General features: G+C 43.9%; 1 protein-coding gene across 2 annotated transcripts in view; it reads left to right on the forward strand.

Annotated features, from left to right (window-relative positions):
* The first annotated feature begins 3,915 nt into the window (after nt 1–3,915).
* HSD17B4 (hydroxysteroid 17-beta dehydrogenase 4) overlaps nt 3,916–16,858 on the forward strand; it is an 87,346-nt gene continuing 74,403 nt past the window's right edge. The window contains exons 1-2 of one of the 2 annotated variants that reach the window (XM_019831288.3): nt 3,916–4,038; nt 11,593–11,646. In XM_019831288.3, the coding sequence (XP_019686847.1) occupies nt 3,978–4,038; nt 11,593–11,646 (115 nt within the window). In that variant the 5' untranslated portion in view covers nt 3,916–3,977. Of the gene's footprint in view, nt 4,039–6,592; nt 6,773–11,592; nt 11,647–16,858 lie in introns of those variants that run through there. The other variant, XM_006927547.5, reaches the window with a different exon arrangement.

The following is a 16,858-nucleotide window of genomic DNA, read 5'->3' on the forward strand; positions in this document are numbered from 1 at the left end:
AGACAGATCTGGGGCTCCAACCGACGAACCATAAGATCATGACCTGAACCAAAATCAAGAGTCAGAAACTTAACCAACTGAGCCACCCAGGTCCCTGATAAGTAAATTTTCATGCAACGAACAGATAAAGCAGTCTCCTTGATCATTGCCATGGTCCCCAACCCAGGTTCAGAACCAACCAGTTATTGGGTGATGTGTTCCTCCCAGGGCACTTACATTCTTCTAATGTAGTTTGCATATCAGATCATTTTGCTTCCCTGGTTTTCAAGGGATTCCCTTTATAGTTAGAATAAAATCCACACTCCCAACCGTGGTTTACAAGACTAGACACAGGCTGGTCCTTGCCCACTTCTTTGACCTCCTCATGTGCCAGGAAGTGTGAAGGTTTTCTCCCCACAGAGGTTGGTACGTGCTATTTGTTCTGTTCCAGAAACTCCTTCACAATCCTTGTCTGACAGGTTCTTCACAGGTTCCAGACTCAGCTTCAAATTCACCTCTTCACAAGCCTTTCCTAGTTATATTCTCTAAATTAGTACCTCCCTCCTGTCTCCACTTCCAATGTCTTTTGAATGCTATTACTTTGTTTCAGCAACAGAGCTACACTGTGGGGGGGTTTGACTCCTCACTTCACCGCATGCTGGCTAAGTTATTTACCCTTGTTTGTGCTTTTAGTATCCTCATCTCTCAAAAAGGATAATTGTAGTATGTACTTTACAGATTGTTATAAGGAAATCAAATAAGGAAATATTTATAAAGCACTAAGAAAGTGCCCATAATGAACTCTGATGAATCGATAATTTTTTTCCTTAGTGCCTGCAATTAGATGGAATCATTTATTTATCCGTATGTTAATCATCTCTCTTCTCTCGAATGGAAGCTGTGTGAGTGCAAGGACCTTGTCTGTTTTATTCTTGGCATCAAGAACATTGCCTGACTCATAGTGCAAGAGTCTTAATAAATAAAGGTGGAACCTATCAATATTCAAATCTTAACTTGTGCATAAGGTGCTGTGTGTACAAGAGACACATTTAAAATGGAAAACATGGTCCTACTTTTATTTAAATGCTTTTAACTTTTTTTTAAGTTTATTTTTGAGAGAGAGAGAGAGACAGCATGCCAGCAGAAGAGGGGCAGAGAGAGAGGAAGACACAGAATCTGAAGCAGGCTCCAGGCTCTGAGCTTTCAGCACAGAGCCCCACGCGAGGCTCAAATTCATGGACTGTGAGATCATGACCTGAGCCCAAGTCAGGGACTTGACCAATGGAGCCACCCAGGTGCCCCGAATGCCTTTAACTTTTATACACTGGCCCCCACTAGATGCTTTCACCATATCTTGTGCATCTTATACTAGAATGGATGTGACTCCTCCAAGCCCTGGAGAGCAAGACTGAGCCAACCGTAAGTCTTTCACGTGTCTTACTATTCCAAGGAGCACAGGCTACATAAAGTCAGCATAGTAGCAGCCACACTCCCGTGATATTTATAAAAACACCAGCAGCAGTTACCAGAGGCAAAAATAACATTCCCAGATCCCAGCACGATCCCGACCTATACTACAGTCGCCAGCCAACTGTGTTAGGATTATCTGGGGAATGAAGAAAAAGAGAAGAGCCTCTTGCTTGAGCTTGTCAGCTTACTGGTCATACTGTGTAAGTTAGCCCGGGTCTGTGAAGCTAAACTCAATCGGGAAAATCTTCTGTAAGGAGGTGAGTTATGTTTCCATATACTCCTCTTGCAGATACCTTGCAGAACCCAAGGCTTTCTCCGGCTGTATGGTCACCACCGTCAACATCAGGATGGTGCTTCCGAGCCCAGTGAAGGCATGTGCTCTGAAAGATGCACAACCATTTCTTGCCTGCAAATATCTTCTTACTGCAGCAAATCCAACCTGGGTCATCTACCCCAGGTTGAGAAACAAGAAAAAGGAGGGGGAAAAATCACAAAAAATCCGTTAGATTCCTACTTATTAACCTGAGCTTGAGAAAAAGCCAGGTCTGAAGTGCTCCATGCTTGCTAATAGCCCTGGGTCTGAAGTTCATCCAAAGTACAGCTACTCTAGGGTCCCTTTGAGTGCTTGTTGTGACTCAGAAATTTCTATCTCTTTCCAAGATTCAATTCTGGCTTATGCAGTCTGAGTTCCTGGAAAGTCTGTGCTGATTCTCAAATGAATCTATTTTCTTATAAAACTCAGCTACTGTGGTCTCCAAGTGCTCAATCAGCCTGCACAGTGACAATCTCCAACCAGCTGCAGCTCGGGGACACCTTAAACCAGCCATGGTGAATACAGATGTTTTCATCTCTCCTTGTTTTATTTTAGCTCCAGATGGAAGTTCTTATCTGTGCAATGTGGACTTCTCCCTATTTCACATTCCAAGCTCTGCAAGTGCAGGGTTAGAAAAAGGAAGCCCACAGGAGAAACGAAAAGAAACATTACAAAAAAGTGTATGTTTGTCCTAATGCCCAATGCCAAGCAGGCCTAGGCTGGCCACTCTATGACTCAAGTGATCATCTAGATCAAGCTGTCATATTGGGAAAGAAAGGGCAGGAGGGAGATGGCTGAGCCTCATACCAGCTGAGAAGCAGTCTTGCCTGGCTTGCTGATCTGCACAGAAGATGAGAGGAAGCAGAAGAAAGTCCACTGTGTAGGTAGAGGAAGTGAAAGGGAAATGGGGCTTGATTACTGCCTTTAGAGCATGATATCCTCACCGTGGTAAATGTGGTTCAAAACATGTGTCCTTGGCTATGCAGTAGGATTAGCCATCCCTCCTTCTTTGGGAGATCCATATTAAGTGGGGCCATAGGAAAGAGGGGCTAGATATATCCTCTTGTTCATTGCTGTTGAAGGTATTCTCCAACAATAGGAAGTGGGTTCAGTCTGGCAGTAAAAAGAATATCTTTCACTGCACTATCATATCCTTTTATGCTCTCCCAGTTCACCATATACTGTTGGGACTAAGCCATAAAGCTTATTAGCATCTCTCTTAGAAGAGTAACCCCTTAGAAAAGAGACATCCATAAAATGGGAGCAAAGAGGACAAACTTAGGAGGAGTTCTGACCAGCAGGAAAGATTAAATAGAATTCTCATTGGGGAGAGGATGGAGAAAGATTAGGAAGGTAGCTGATAGGGGGTGTGGCTGGCTTGGGTTCTTCAGGGATGCAGCACTCCTTGTTCCCTCCCTGGGACCTGAGTTTGAAGAAATGAGACAATGAAAAGGATAATTTTGACTCTGAGAAGTCACTGCCATGCAAGTGACCTTGAATTATCAGAGGGTAACTGCAGCAGCATGGCAATGGTCTTGTTAGTGTATGGGATGAGCAAGCTTTAGGTCCTACTCCTGTCTCTTTTGGCTCCTGGCTGGTATGGAAGAGATAGATACATACATACATATTTCTGATTTATTTTAAAATTGTATTTGAGTAATTTTTTTGCCTACATATGTTTATGGGTCTAGACTTACACAGAAGTTGCTAAAACAGTTCAGAGAGTGACAAAGAATGCAGAGCAGATTCTAGGACTATCTAAGCCCATGCACTTTATCAGTAGCTAGAAGGGAAAAACGAGGCCAGCATGGCTCTGCTTCTGCCAAACCTTTCCTCTCTGTTAAGGTGACATTTGGGCCAGAAGGAGGAGGGTGAAATCCTGAAAGATAGCATTCACTCCCTCAAACAGATGGAGTTGCCTTTAACTGGCAAGTTCAAGTGTCCTTTTTCGCCTCCCCTCCCACAAGAATGAGGATGTGAGGGTAACCTAAGAACACTAGAAAATAACTTACACATAGATAGCAGTGCTCTGGTAGTGTATTAACTTCCAAGACTCTAGGTCTTAAATCTGTGCTGCCTCTCATTCACATTCAAAGCATATTTATTGGGTAATCATTAAAGACTAGTTGGTGCTTGGTCATGCCTGTTGGCCCTGGTCTGGGACAAGCCAGTGCCCAGTTGTGAGTCTGGGACATGGAGGACTGGCTCCCCAGCAATGGCTGAGAAATCCTTACTTCTGGCTCCTGTTGTAGGACTTTGGCTGAAAGCACTTCAGAGTAAGTCACCTGGGTTCATTTTGTGCTTACATTTCTGTAAGTAGGAATAATGAACGCAGTCTTTTTTTTTTCCCCCTTCCAACAGAAGAACTGGGTTACTGGATTAAGCAACAGAGATTACAACACTATATAAAAACAGACGTCCAACTATTGCAACATCTTAAATCAGGGGAGTTTGGCGAATGGGCCAGTGCTTCCCTGTGGGTTCTAGCTTGAGGCTTTACTCAGTCGCTGAAATTCCATCCTTCGTGGGTAGGAAGTAGGGACCTGGAGGCCAATATTTCCTGAGTTGTCACACAGGGTTACTCTTGAACCTGGGATTCCCATTTGGCCTTGCCCCTGGCTCACTTACAGGGTGAGCAGAGCTTGCCTTCGAAATGCCTGCGGTTGAGGCCTCCAGGCGTTCTTCATGACCAATAAGCAAAGAAGTTCGCCATTGGCCTGAACCGAGGAGCCTTTGGGCGGAGCAGAGGGTGGCAGCTGCGCAGGCCCGGAACTGAGAGGTGAGCTCCGCCTTTTAGGCGGCGCGTTCCCATTGGTTGGAGGCGATGCCTGGGCGGGGCAAGGTTCCGCCAGAAGTGCGGGGAAGGAATTCTTAACACCCTTATCCTCTTGTCTTTGGGTCCAGCGCGCTCTGGGCTGTCCTTCCTGGGTTTCAGTGAGCAGCAGAATTCAGGGTTCAAACGTCATAAGGCAGATGTGGACAAATGACTAAGACAGCAGGGTGCTGGTTTAGTTTTCTGTGAAAGAAAGGACTGCTCTCTGGAGCTTTAGGCTTGAGTTCAAGGATACCAAAAACTCTCAGTGCTCTAGAATCACAGCTGTCTGTAGACAACTCCAGCTGTAGCTTCGCTTCCCTTTCCAAATGCAGTTTGCCCTAAATCGAAGCCGTGTTCCCTTCAAAAGCTGCTCTTCTCTCACTATTCCTTATTTTGAAGAATGGCCCACCATAACCTAGATTCTCAAGCCAGAAATACCGGGGTTCAATCGTTCCTCACATTCACAGTCAACTAATCACAAAGAGCTGACCCCATTTCCAGAAATATCTCCAGATTTTCCCTCTCCAACATTTCCTCTGTCTTACTTTGAATCTCCAAGATTTTTCCCAGTAGGTTTCTGCTCACCTTGTTCACTTCCAACCAATCGTCAATAATGAGGCAGAGTGAGCTTTCCACGATGTTAATGTGTAGTCTGGAGGAATCCTGCTTAAAACCATTTGCAATAAGTTAAAACAGCTAAACATGATCTGACCGACTGGCTATTTCTGCGGCTTTACATCCTCCCTCCCCCGCATCTAGCTAGTGTTTCCATTGCCTGTAATATTCGTTGTTTGCAGAGCTCACTTTTTAAGGGTCTTTGTGCATCATCTCCTTTGGAAATTCCCCCTTTCACCCTAAGGATAGGGGCCGTTTATTTTGGCACTAGTTGCAGACCTGTACAGATTTGTCATGTGTTTTATCATGCTGTAAGGTCATGAGAGGCTTACCTTTAGTAACTTTAAACACCTCTGGAGGACCTGATTGTTCATCTGTAAACTTGTGTCTACCGCCTGTAAGTATTGAATCAGTGATAAATGAATCACACCATATGACCTTTCTCTTTAAAAATTTTTTAACGTTTATTTATTTTTGAGCCACACACACACACACACACACACACACACACACACACAGTGTGAGTGGGGGAGGGGCAGAGAGAGAGGGAGAAACAGAATCCCAAGCAGGCTCCAGGCTCTGAGCTGTCAGCACAAAGCCCGACAGCGGGACTGGAACCCACGAACCAGGAATCATGACCTGGGGTGAAGTCACCACTCAATCCACTGTGCCCTCTTTTTTTTCTTTTCTTTTCTTTTCTTTTCTTTTCTTTTCTTTTCTTTTCTTTTCTTTTCTTCTTTCATGTTTTATTTTTGTGACAGTGGAAGTGGGGGAGGAGCAGAGAGAGTGGGAGACAGGGTCTGAAGCAGGCTCTGCAGTGAGCAGTGAGTCTGATGCGGGGCTGGAACTCACAAACGTCCAGATCTTGACTTGAGCTGAAGTCCGACACTTAACCAACTGAGCAAACCAGACGCCCCATATGACCTTTCTTAATATACAAAAGCGAAGGTCATTTAGGAGCACTTGTTAAAAGTTTGTTTTTGTTTTTGTCCCCCGAGTTTCTTCTTTGGGAGTTCACTGTCAGGGTCTAGGACTGTCCGTTTTTGACAGTTCTTGGATGATTTTCATGCATGAGGTTCAAGGATTATATTGTAAGAAATCTTTACCCATTGGTAAAGGTGCCTTTCTTAGAGGCTATGTCTTAAAGCTATTTAAGGCTAGGGCCAAAGTCCAGAAAACAGTTTTGAGTGAATGACAAAACGACAAGAGCATGGAGGTAAGCCTGGTGACGTGTGAGCCATTTTACTGCACAGGTCCTAGGAGGTCCCACTACTTCCAGCAGCAGAAGTGGCCCTTTCAAGCCAAACCGCCTGAGCTGGCTCTTGCAGCCACGTGAAGCACGCCGGACTACATTTCCCAGAGTTCCAAGGGATTCTCGCGCGCGCGCACTTGGAAAACTTCGGCGTCCTTCCCTAAAACCCGCAGGTCACTCCCATCCTGCCTCCGCGTCTCCCTCTCTCCTTTCGGTCTCTCAGTCTGAGCTGCGGCATTTCGGCTTGTGCGTGTGTCGCAGGCAGGACTCATGGCCTCGCCGCTGCGATTCGACGGGCGGGTGGTACTGGTCACCGGCGCGGGGGGAGGTGAGCATGCGAAAGCCGGAGGGCGGACGCCGGTCTAGCTGTTGCACCCTGAGACCCCCTTTTCGTCTCAGGCAGGATACCCGCGCAGCCAGAGCTGCATTCCTGGCGTCGGGGCTGCGGGCAGCGGTGGGGCGGCGGGAGTAGGCGATTTGTGGAGACCCACTGGACCCGGTGGGCCGGGAGGGAGGACGGGTAACAGCTGTTCTTGGGTCGTCGACTCTGCCGAGCAGGGAGAGGTGGGCCTGGCCAGCACTGAGTGGGGAGCCATCAACACCTCGTCACACAGTCCCATGCAGCTCGCTTCCTGCCTCACCTTCCTTGTGGCTGCTTCCCAAGGCCTTGGGTCTTGCAAGACGGAGGCCGGGCTGGACTACGGCTTGCAGGACTGGGTAAAAGTTGCTAATGACGCTCGATCGCGACCCTTCTTGCGACTCTTAGGCCTGTCGTCAAGTCTTTTAAAGGTTGCAGGAAAGTCGTTCGAGGCAGGAACCTCCCGCCGCACCCACCCCCAGCAGAAGAGTAGAGATGTCAGCCCCTTGCCTTTGAAAAGTCAACCATGCAGTGTTTCTTTTCATCTGTTGGTTGATTTGGGCATCTTGAGAAGTTCCTCTTTAAAGAAGTTATCTGATAAGAGTCTTCTTGTTGAAGTTTAAGTTGGTATGCTTATCAAGCCTCAAATGCCTACAGTAGTCAGGCAGGCGTTAGTGTGGGAGTGGAGTGGGGACAAACTGATGGGCAGAGACATTTCTGAAGTAGACCAGATCTTCCTGTATTTCGGGAGAAACAAAATGGAGATTTGTTATGTGAAATAACCCCATTCTTGAAGGAGAAAAAACTAAAACCACTCATACCCATACCATACCCATACCGGTGTTTGGCAGTGTGATTTTACAGTGTTTCCCCTCTGTAACCACCACATGTAGGGATCTTGACCTTCAGTGCCTTTGAATCCCCTTTGGTGGTACCTTATATCTAAAATAGACCTAATGTGTAATTAATTTAAATTGTGTATTAACAGTCACATCAGTGGAATTATTCCAGTTGGTCCATTTGTATCTTTGTATCTCCATTGATAGAATGGATTCTAATGCTGCCTTTTGGAAAGTGCTTTAGTATTAATTGGTGGCCAAGTTTGTATTCCTCGCTATATTCATTCTAAAATGATCGTATGTCCTTAGGAAAACATTTGGTTTACACTTTGCTTTTGATGGAAATAATTAAGTGATGCCCTCAGTGTTTTAAGCCTCTTTTGATAGTGATTCACAGTATGAAATGCATTTTGCACCAAGATTCAGTACACAGGTACATCATTTATATTTGAAGCAAGTTCCTGACATGGTACATAGTAAATGAAGTGCACTCTAAAATTTTCTATTCTCTTTCACTAAGTACATGCAGATTGCAAAGCCTACGAAATTGATTTTGTGAATCATTAGAGTTGTGACTCGACAATTAAGGACTTAGTACCTCCTGTTTACAAACTGGTTTGTGTCTTAAAGAGCTGTGCAGACTTTCCATTGCCTGGATTATGATGCAATCATTAGCTGTTGCCAATATGAGGGAGTTTTGTGGTGAAGTAGAGACTGTTCCAGATCATCATTGGGGAAGGGAGCTAGGGATCAAATTCCAGTCCTGCCACAGAGGCCATTGTCCTTGAGTCTTGGGGTTCTTATTTAGAGATCCAAACCCATTGAACTGAGGTAGTGCTGAACATCTCTGGAGAGGGTGTCCATGAATGCCTACTGGGCCTGTGTGGGAATTAGTCTGACTTCAATCCACTCATATTCTGCAGCTAAAGAGAAATATATCTGCATTATTAAAGTGTTGCTGTGTAGCTTGAAATATAGATTAGTTTAATGTATTTCAGGAGCAACAAAATGGGAGATTTATTACGTGAAATAACCTGATAGGAGAGGTTTAGAATTGTCTAGGCTTTATGTAAACACTTTTGCCATGATTGGTAGTACAACAGAGGAATAACAGGGTATAACAGCTGTTTATTAGCTGACTGAAATGGTTATTGGGGATGTAACTGTTGAGAGTGGAGGATTTGGGCCGGGAAAGAAGGGAGTCAGGCCATTTTGAATTGGAGATGGTTATGAGATTAGCAAATGTTGGATCTGGAGATAGTGAGAAGGGTGTGAGTAGGTGGAGATCCTGAAGTCAGGGGAGAGATTTGGAAGTCATCTGAATTCCTTAGACTGATAAAGCTACAGAGTGAAAGAGTCTAGGAAGCTATTCTCAGGGGCTCCATTGTTAGAGTAGAGAGAAGTGTAAGCCATCGAAGAGAAACTGAACCAGCAGTTTGAGTTAAGAATCAACTGAGATTTAACAATGCTAAAGAAATTAAGGTCAAAAAAAAAAAAAAAAAAGAGAAGGAAAGAAATGGAGGGGAGGGGGTGATTGGCAGTGTATTTAGGTGTGGGGGAGATTTAAGACAGGATTTAAGAGATTGAGACAAAATGGAGGCTCTTGGATTTAACTTTTTGTGCCCTTGGCCCTTAAAGCCAAGTTGTGGGAAATGCAAAAGAGTGACATATTCAATCTCAGCCATCAAGAGCCTTCTAGTTTAAGTGGGGAGGCAGACTAATGGACATGAAGTAGTTAAATAATGTTTACCTAAGCACACATGTTAGAATCTGGAAGGACCCTTACCAGTCTGCTGTGGGCTAGTGGTATTGGAGGAAAAAGGAGGCTGTCATTTTTTACTTTGTGTGCAGATTTGTGTACAGTTTGTATGGGCCTTTGTGATAAAAGTACATCACTTAAAATCTTTTGAGAGAACTGTGTATCTTGATTTTAAGTTGAGGTAATTTTCTGATTAGGTCACTCTCTCTCCGAGAGACCTACCCTGTTCCTTTCATCTGATGATTTTCTACTGTGTTACCATTAATTTTGCATTCTGGTCATGAGCATGTGATTTCTTTAAACACCATGTTTAGAACAAGTGCTTCAGCCTTGCTTGTATAAAATATGAGAAGACTTGAATTCTTGTATTGGCTGAGGTCTCTCTTATCCATTCAAAGTGGATTAACTTCTAAAAAAATTTCTGAAAAAGAGGCGCCTGGGCGGATCAGTTGGTTGAGCGTCCCACTCTTGATTTTGGCTCATGTCATGATCCCAGAGTTGTGGGATCAAGCCCTGAGTCAGGCTCCGCACTGAGCATGGAGCCTGCTTGGAGTTCATTTTTTTTCTCTCTCTCCCTCTGCCCCTCTTCCTGCTCTCTCTCTCTCTAAAAAAAAAAAAAAAAAAAAAAAAAGGTGAATTAACTTGTAAAATAAATTATTTGGTGATATCTTTCAGTTTTGGAAAACTATCTTTTGGGTTCTTTCTTCTTTGTATACTTCTTTATCCATTTAAATTAAATTTAAGCTACTAATCACATTTGCCAATCAATTTAAATAAAAAATGTATACATGCTAAAACAATTTAAACAATACAAAAGCAAACATTCCTCTCTTTAAATGTCTACTAATTTCTGAGAGAGTGAGAGAGACAGCATGAGTTTACTTACTTTTGAGAGGCAGAGAGAGAAGGAGACACAGAATCTGAAGCAGGCTCCAGGCTCCAAGCTGTGGGGCTTAAACCCATGGACCACGAGATCACAACCTGAGCTGAAGCTGGACACTCAACCGACTGAGCCACCCAGGCGCCCTGCAAGATTTCCTCTCTTGGTTGCTAGTCACACACTTCTGTTTCCCAGAAAACTCCTAAGTGTATATATATTTTCAGATAACAAATTTACACCTCATACCTTTGAGTCAGAATTAAATATTTTTTGTGTTTGGTGATTATGTAGTCAGGGTTCAGTGCAGGATATAGAAATCTCTAGATATTTGGAGCAGGAAAGGATTTAACACAGGCACTGGGTCTTAGGCACTTCCTTTTGCATTGACTTGTGGAACGATATGGAAGTGGTTCATTAGGGGAGCTACTACCCCTGGGCTGCTTCTGGAACTGCTGCAGCCCAAACAGCCCTGGATATCAAGGATCTAGAGAATGGAAGGTGCTGTCCAGAGATTAGGGAGCTAGATCAAGAAGTTGCCCCTATAACCACTGTTTCCTTGTTTTCTCTTCTCTTTCTTTTCTTTTTCTTTTCTTTTCTTTTCTTTTCTTTTCTTTTCTTTTCTTTTCTTTTCTTTTCTTTTCTTTCTTTCTTTCTCTTTCTTTCCTTCCTTCCTTCCTTCCTTCCTTCCTTCCTTCCTTCCTTCCTTCCTTCCTTCCTTTTTCTTTTGTTTATTTATTTATTTTGAAAGCGAGAGAGTGAGCAGAGGAGGGGCAGAGAGAGAGGGGGAGAGAGAATTCCAAGCAGCCTCTGTGCTGTCAGCACACAGCCTAACACAGGGCTCGGTCTTATAAACCATGAGATTATGACCTGAGCTGAAATCAAGAGTCAGACGCTCAACTGATTGAGCCACCCAGGTTCCCCACTCACTGTTTCTTAATATCTAGGAAACTTCAAGAAATCAGCCTCTTAAGCAACAGCAACAGCCAGAAGTCACAGTAAGGTAACTTTTGCCTCCTTTCCACCTTCCAGGTAGGCAAATACATGTAATGGTGGTGCCCACATCGAGCCAGCCTAGCAGCTAGGTAGAGGGGTAGGAAATGGTAGGCAAAATAGATAGAAAATATAGTTTTAAGCTTTCAGACCTCTATAGGTTGAAGAAGGTAAAGTAGATGTTGAGAGTACCAATGAAGACACTACCACTGTAATATAATTAATTCCTCACCAGTTACTTTGAAATAGGGGTTGATTTGAGCGGACCAAAAAAATGATGCCAACATTTGGTCGACTTTCTGATTATTTTATTTTTCATTAGGACTGGGCCGAGCCTATGCCCTGGCGTTTGCAGAAAGAGGTGCATCAGTTGTTGGTAAGTTGATATTTTTCTTTTTAATGAGTAGCTGGTATTTAAAGTAGAGTCTTCACAAGTCAGCCAGCTTTGCCTTTATAGCAAATAATTTGCCCAAGTCAGATTTCATCACTGGTTAATTTCTTCTGCCAGCACAACTGTCCTCCTTGAGAATGACTTTATAAATTACTTTTTAAAGTAGACTAGTTTCACAGACTTTGCACATGAACAGAATTGATAAAGATGGTCAGGCATTTATTGTATAAAAGGAAGTTCTTGAATTTGGTAAATTGCCAGCTTTAAGTTTTTGAGATAGAAGGCTTGTTCGAGATGAATCTGTGTAAGTAAGTATATTGATAAGAATAAGAAGTATTTTGAGGACTAGAAGTTTGGAATCAGAGAATCCAAAGTATGTTGTTGCTGTTTTTTTTTAAACCTCTTTCATTAAAATTTTTCACATGGAAGCTTTTTGCAACACATTTTTAAAGTTTTAATTGGAGAGGCAGTTGCATGAATTTGATTATGGCTCATCAGTTAGAAGATGCTGTACTGAAGAATCCCAAAGGTGGGAGGTTGTAGGAATCTAAATGTTTTGGACTGACATGATGTGGTGTGCACACGGGAGTGGATTCGTCTTCAGCCATTCCTTTCTGGGGAATAAATGAATGAGTGTTCAGTGCAGGGTAGGTGGGTAAGGCAGATGATATGGCCCAATATTTATTAGTATCTTTGCTGGGATAAAATTGTTCGCCCATGATGACTTTCTATAGCCCTTTTTTCTACCTCTTACTAAGGAATACAGAGAAACAAATTTCCTCCAATTTGTTTATGGAGCCATGCATAACAAAAGGGTAAGTGCATAGCCTGGTTTTCTAAAGAACACCCAAGCAGGACATTTGAATATACTCTTCTCCCTCAGTGTGGATCCGTTGCTTATCTTTTTTTTTTTTTTTTTTAATTTTTTAAAATGTTTATTCATTTTTGAGAGAGAGAGAGAGAGAGACAGACAGAGTGCAAGTTGGGGAGAGGCAGAGAGAAAGGGAGGCACAGAAACCCAAGTAGGCTCCAGGCTCTGAGCTGTTAGCACAGAGCCTGATGTGAGCCCAAACCCATGAACTGTGAGATCATGGCCTGAACCGAAGTCGGACACTTAACCGACTGAGCCACCCAGGTGCCCCTATGTAGCTTACCTTTATGGAAGGGACACAGAGTCTTTGGATGTTCCTTGCTTAAGGTCATGTCCACTGTCCATTAATCCCATCTTCTTGTGACAAGGACACATTTTGACACTGTGGAATTTAGCTAGAGGGTATATAGTTCCGGCCTTCTTTGCCACATTTTCCCAAGATATTTCATGTTTTTACTGTTTTGTCTTTTTTTTTTCTTTTGCTATCCATTTCTTAATATTATTAACTTTTAACTTTTATGCATTTACATTTTTTTTTCTACTCACTTCTGTAAGTATAAGGTCCTTGTTTTATCTTCTCTATCTCCTATAGGACCTGGAATATATCCTTGTGAAAAGAAGGTACTTTATTCCTTGGGGCCCTTGTTGTTGTTTGAAGCAGACTTGTTCTGGAGGGAATGGGGGAGGGCCTGGTGTGTGTTTGAGACTGGTTGGATAAAGTCCTACTTGTCGTGATTAGGTATAATCTTAGTTTATAAACTTGTTTTGGAGAGAAATTTACAGCAATGTGTGTTTGTGTGGATCAGGTTCCCTATATTTTTGTGTTACCGCTGAACTTACTAAATTGGGGAGAGGAGTTTTTGAGTTCCAGCAAGCAGATAAATAGGCATGGCATGTCCCTTAGAGGAGTGTTGCCACAAGTGCTGGTAGAACTCTGGCGAGGCAGGCAGTTTTGCCCCTTGGAAAAATATTTGTCAAACTTGATTGAAGAGCCAGAGGGGAGAAGTCAGACTGTGTCATACTGCTTAGCTTTTGGCTGATATTTTCTACAGCTTTTTATTCTGTGACTTACCCATGAGCTTCCTAGGCCAGCCGTGAGTCGTGTTCTTCCCCGACCACTGCTGCCCTCTCTTTCAGCTTTTGAAAACCTAGATGCCCTGCTTCCGGGGTGCCTCACGCACACTAATGTTTCTCCTTTGTTAATGTTAGTTCTGCTCGTGTATGTTTTACATGAGTAAGAAAAAGTAGAGGAATAAGTAAACCTGGAATGGCGTGACATCAGAACGTCTCGTTTGTGGGAGGGTGATTCCTCCGATAATTTTATTGACTAGCTCAGAGTCCAGTAAGAAGTAAGAACAGAGGGATAGAAGAACTTGTTTCCCATATAAGTCAACTTATGTCAGGTTATGCCGGATAAACAAATGTATCTCAGTGATGTAGAATAATAAAGGATTATTTCATGTTTTTTGTGAGCTTTCAGCTTCTGGTCAGCTGTGTCTCTGCTCTAAGTGTCTTCCTAATTTCAGGATTCCAGTTAAAGGAGCAGCTCTGTCTGGGACATTGCTGGTGGTGGATGGATGAGAAATACCAGTGGGTCTGCTTGGTGGCTCTGAAATCCACTTCCACTCACGTTTCAGTGACCAAAGGAAATCACTTGGGCAAGCATCACTTAAGATATTCTCTAACTCTGTATTAATATGATTGCTATTTTTTTTTTAAATAGAGGTTTTTTTTTTTAAGTTTATTATTTTTTTTTCGAGAGAGAGAGCGTGCAAAAACAGGGGAGAGGCAGAGAGAGAGGGGGAGAGAGAGAATCCCAAGCAGGCTCTACACTGTCTCTGTGGAGCTGGACATGGGGCTTGATCTCATGAACCGTGAGATCATGACCTGAGCTGAAATCAAGAGTCGGACGCTTAACCACCTGAGCCACCAGGGTGCCCCTGATTGCTGTGTTTTATGTTGCATAATAGAAAACCTTAGGGGAGGTTTCAGTCTGGGCATAAGGACTGCTCAGCCTTTGGCTAATAGTTACAACAAAGGATGTTTGGTTTTCTAGAAACTATAGCTTACAGGAAATGTTTGCCCATATTTGAAGGGAATGCTGGGAATGGAATAGTTTTGAATTTTGCTCAGTAGGTGAGCCGTGTCCACTACTCTAATTATTAAGTTTTCTCTTGAGGGCACAAACATGAAAAAAACTGAAGTTATGCAGCAAGAAGAACCTCTTCTTTGACAGTAAGCAAGGAGGAACGTTTTCTGTTCTTGAGCTGGAGAAGTAGCACCTTTGGGTAACCGAAATCCTAATCCTCTTGTGTGAGGTGGGCACCATTTCTTTCCTGGGCTACAGTTACACAGTGACTGGTAAAGATGCCTTTCAGATTCTTGGGGGCTGATGCCAGAGCCCATGTTTCTACCCCTGTGTGATCCTCATGGCCAAAAGCTGAACCGTGGTGGGGAAAGTGAGCTGCCTTTGAAGTTAGGTCACGTTTCCAGTCCTGGCCATACTGCCTAATCGTGTGACCTCTCACACACTGTTGGTAACCACCTTGTCTGACTTTCAGGATTATGGTAGGGGTTCAGTGGCATCAACAATTTGATGTCTTTCTAAGGGGAAAGCAAGGAGCCAGTAGTCAGGACTGCCTGCCACGTGCTGGGCACTGTGCTCAGGACTTGGATATATGTCACAACTCACGGGCATCCCGGCCTCCTTATCTAACACGTGTTCCTTTTCTAGATTCTTAGAGAAAAGGGCCTGCCTTATGTACTGAGGTATTCTCTTCACGTGTGAGCATAGTGCTTCGCTTAGTAATCAGTCAAGACCTACGTGCTGATGAAGGGAATGGGTTACATGACACACGGAGATCACGAGAAAGCACATGTGGATTCCGGCTTATAATAAATGACCTATACATGCAATGCTCACATCTTCCCCAGATGCTTCCTATGACTGTCACTAACCCACGTTATGGGTGACAGCCTGTAAAGATAGCTTTAGAATAGCTCTTAGCCATTTATCGCTTAAAAACCCTGGTTTTGAGAAACTAAAAGTAATCCATACAGTTTGTAGCATCATCTGGGCTCATTTATTCATCCAGCACTTAATTTACTGGGTGCTTGTTAGGTAGCAAGTATTGCTCTAGGAGTCGAGGAGGTGGAGTGGGGAATAAAACTGACAGGGGCCCTGCTTTCACAGAGCTGACGTTCTAGGGGTGGGTGGTGGGGAGACAGACAGTGAATACCTGTGTATATATATCAGATAACGATATGGAGAGAAAACCAGAGAGCTCTTAGGAGAGACCTACAGGCAGGGGACAAGATGGGGGGCCCAGGAGCCTATGGCAGGGGCACACCCAGTGCCTCTGTGTTGAGGCAGGGGCAGGCTCAGCATGTTTAGGGTCAATGAGAGGGCCGGTGCAGCTGCAGCAAAATCATCACAGGGAACAAAACCAAGAGATGAGGGCAGAGAGTTCACAGGAGGCCAGGGTGCATAAGACCATTTAGTTCTGAGTCAGGACCGGCTTTTACCCTGATGGAGATGGGAAGCCTTTGGTGAGTGTGAATGGCAGAGCAGCATGCCCTAATTTAAATTTTATTTATTTTAATTTTTTTAAGTTTATGTGAGAGAGAGAGAGAGAGAGAGAGAGAGAGAGAGAGAAAAGCACGAGTCAGGGAGGAGCAGAGAGAGAAGGAGAGGGAGAATCCAAGCCGGCTTTGCACTGTCAGCACGGAGCCTGACTTGGGGCTTGAACTCATAAACTGCGAGATCATGACCTGAGCTGAAGTTGGACGCTTAACCGACTGAGCCACCCAGGCGCCCTGAAGTTTTAAATGGATCACTCTGCTTGCCATGTGGAGAATGATTGCAGAGGAGCAAGGATCTTAGAAGTGGAGGAGGATGATGGGCTCGTTGGGGCTTTTATGCTATTAACTCCTCTTGTCACTCTTGTGATTTTCCACGAAAAAAGAGAGGGGGTGGGTAAGAAGTGGAAACAGAGTCCTGTCAAGATACTGCAGTAATGCATGTAAGAGACGGTGGTGATTTAAACAGGTCACAGGAGTGTAGGTGGTACAAAGGGGTTAAATTCTGGGTATATCGTGAAGGTAGATATGGCTGGATTTGCTGATTTGCTAATGTGGGTTGCAAGGGAAGGCAGAGGATAGAATGGCCATTTACTGAGACAAGAAGCCCTGAAGGAGGGCCAGATGGGCAGAGAGGAGGCGCTCCTGGTAGACTTTCAGACAGTTATTAAGTAGGCAGTGGGATACGCGACTAGTGGGGGACACAGGCGAACTATATAAATCTGGAGATTCTCAGTTTATAGGTGG

The sequence above is a fragment of the Felis catus genome, chromosome A1 (assembly GCF_018350175.1).
Source record: "Felis catus isolate Fca126 chromosome A1, F.catus_Fca126_mat1.0, whole genome shotgun sequence".
Lineage (NCBI taxonomy): Eukaryota > Metazoa > Chordata > Mammalia > Carnivora > Felidae > Felis > Felis catus.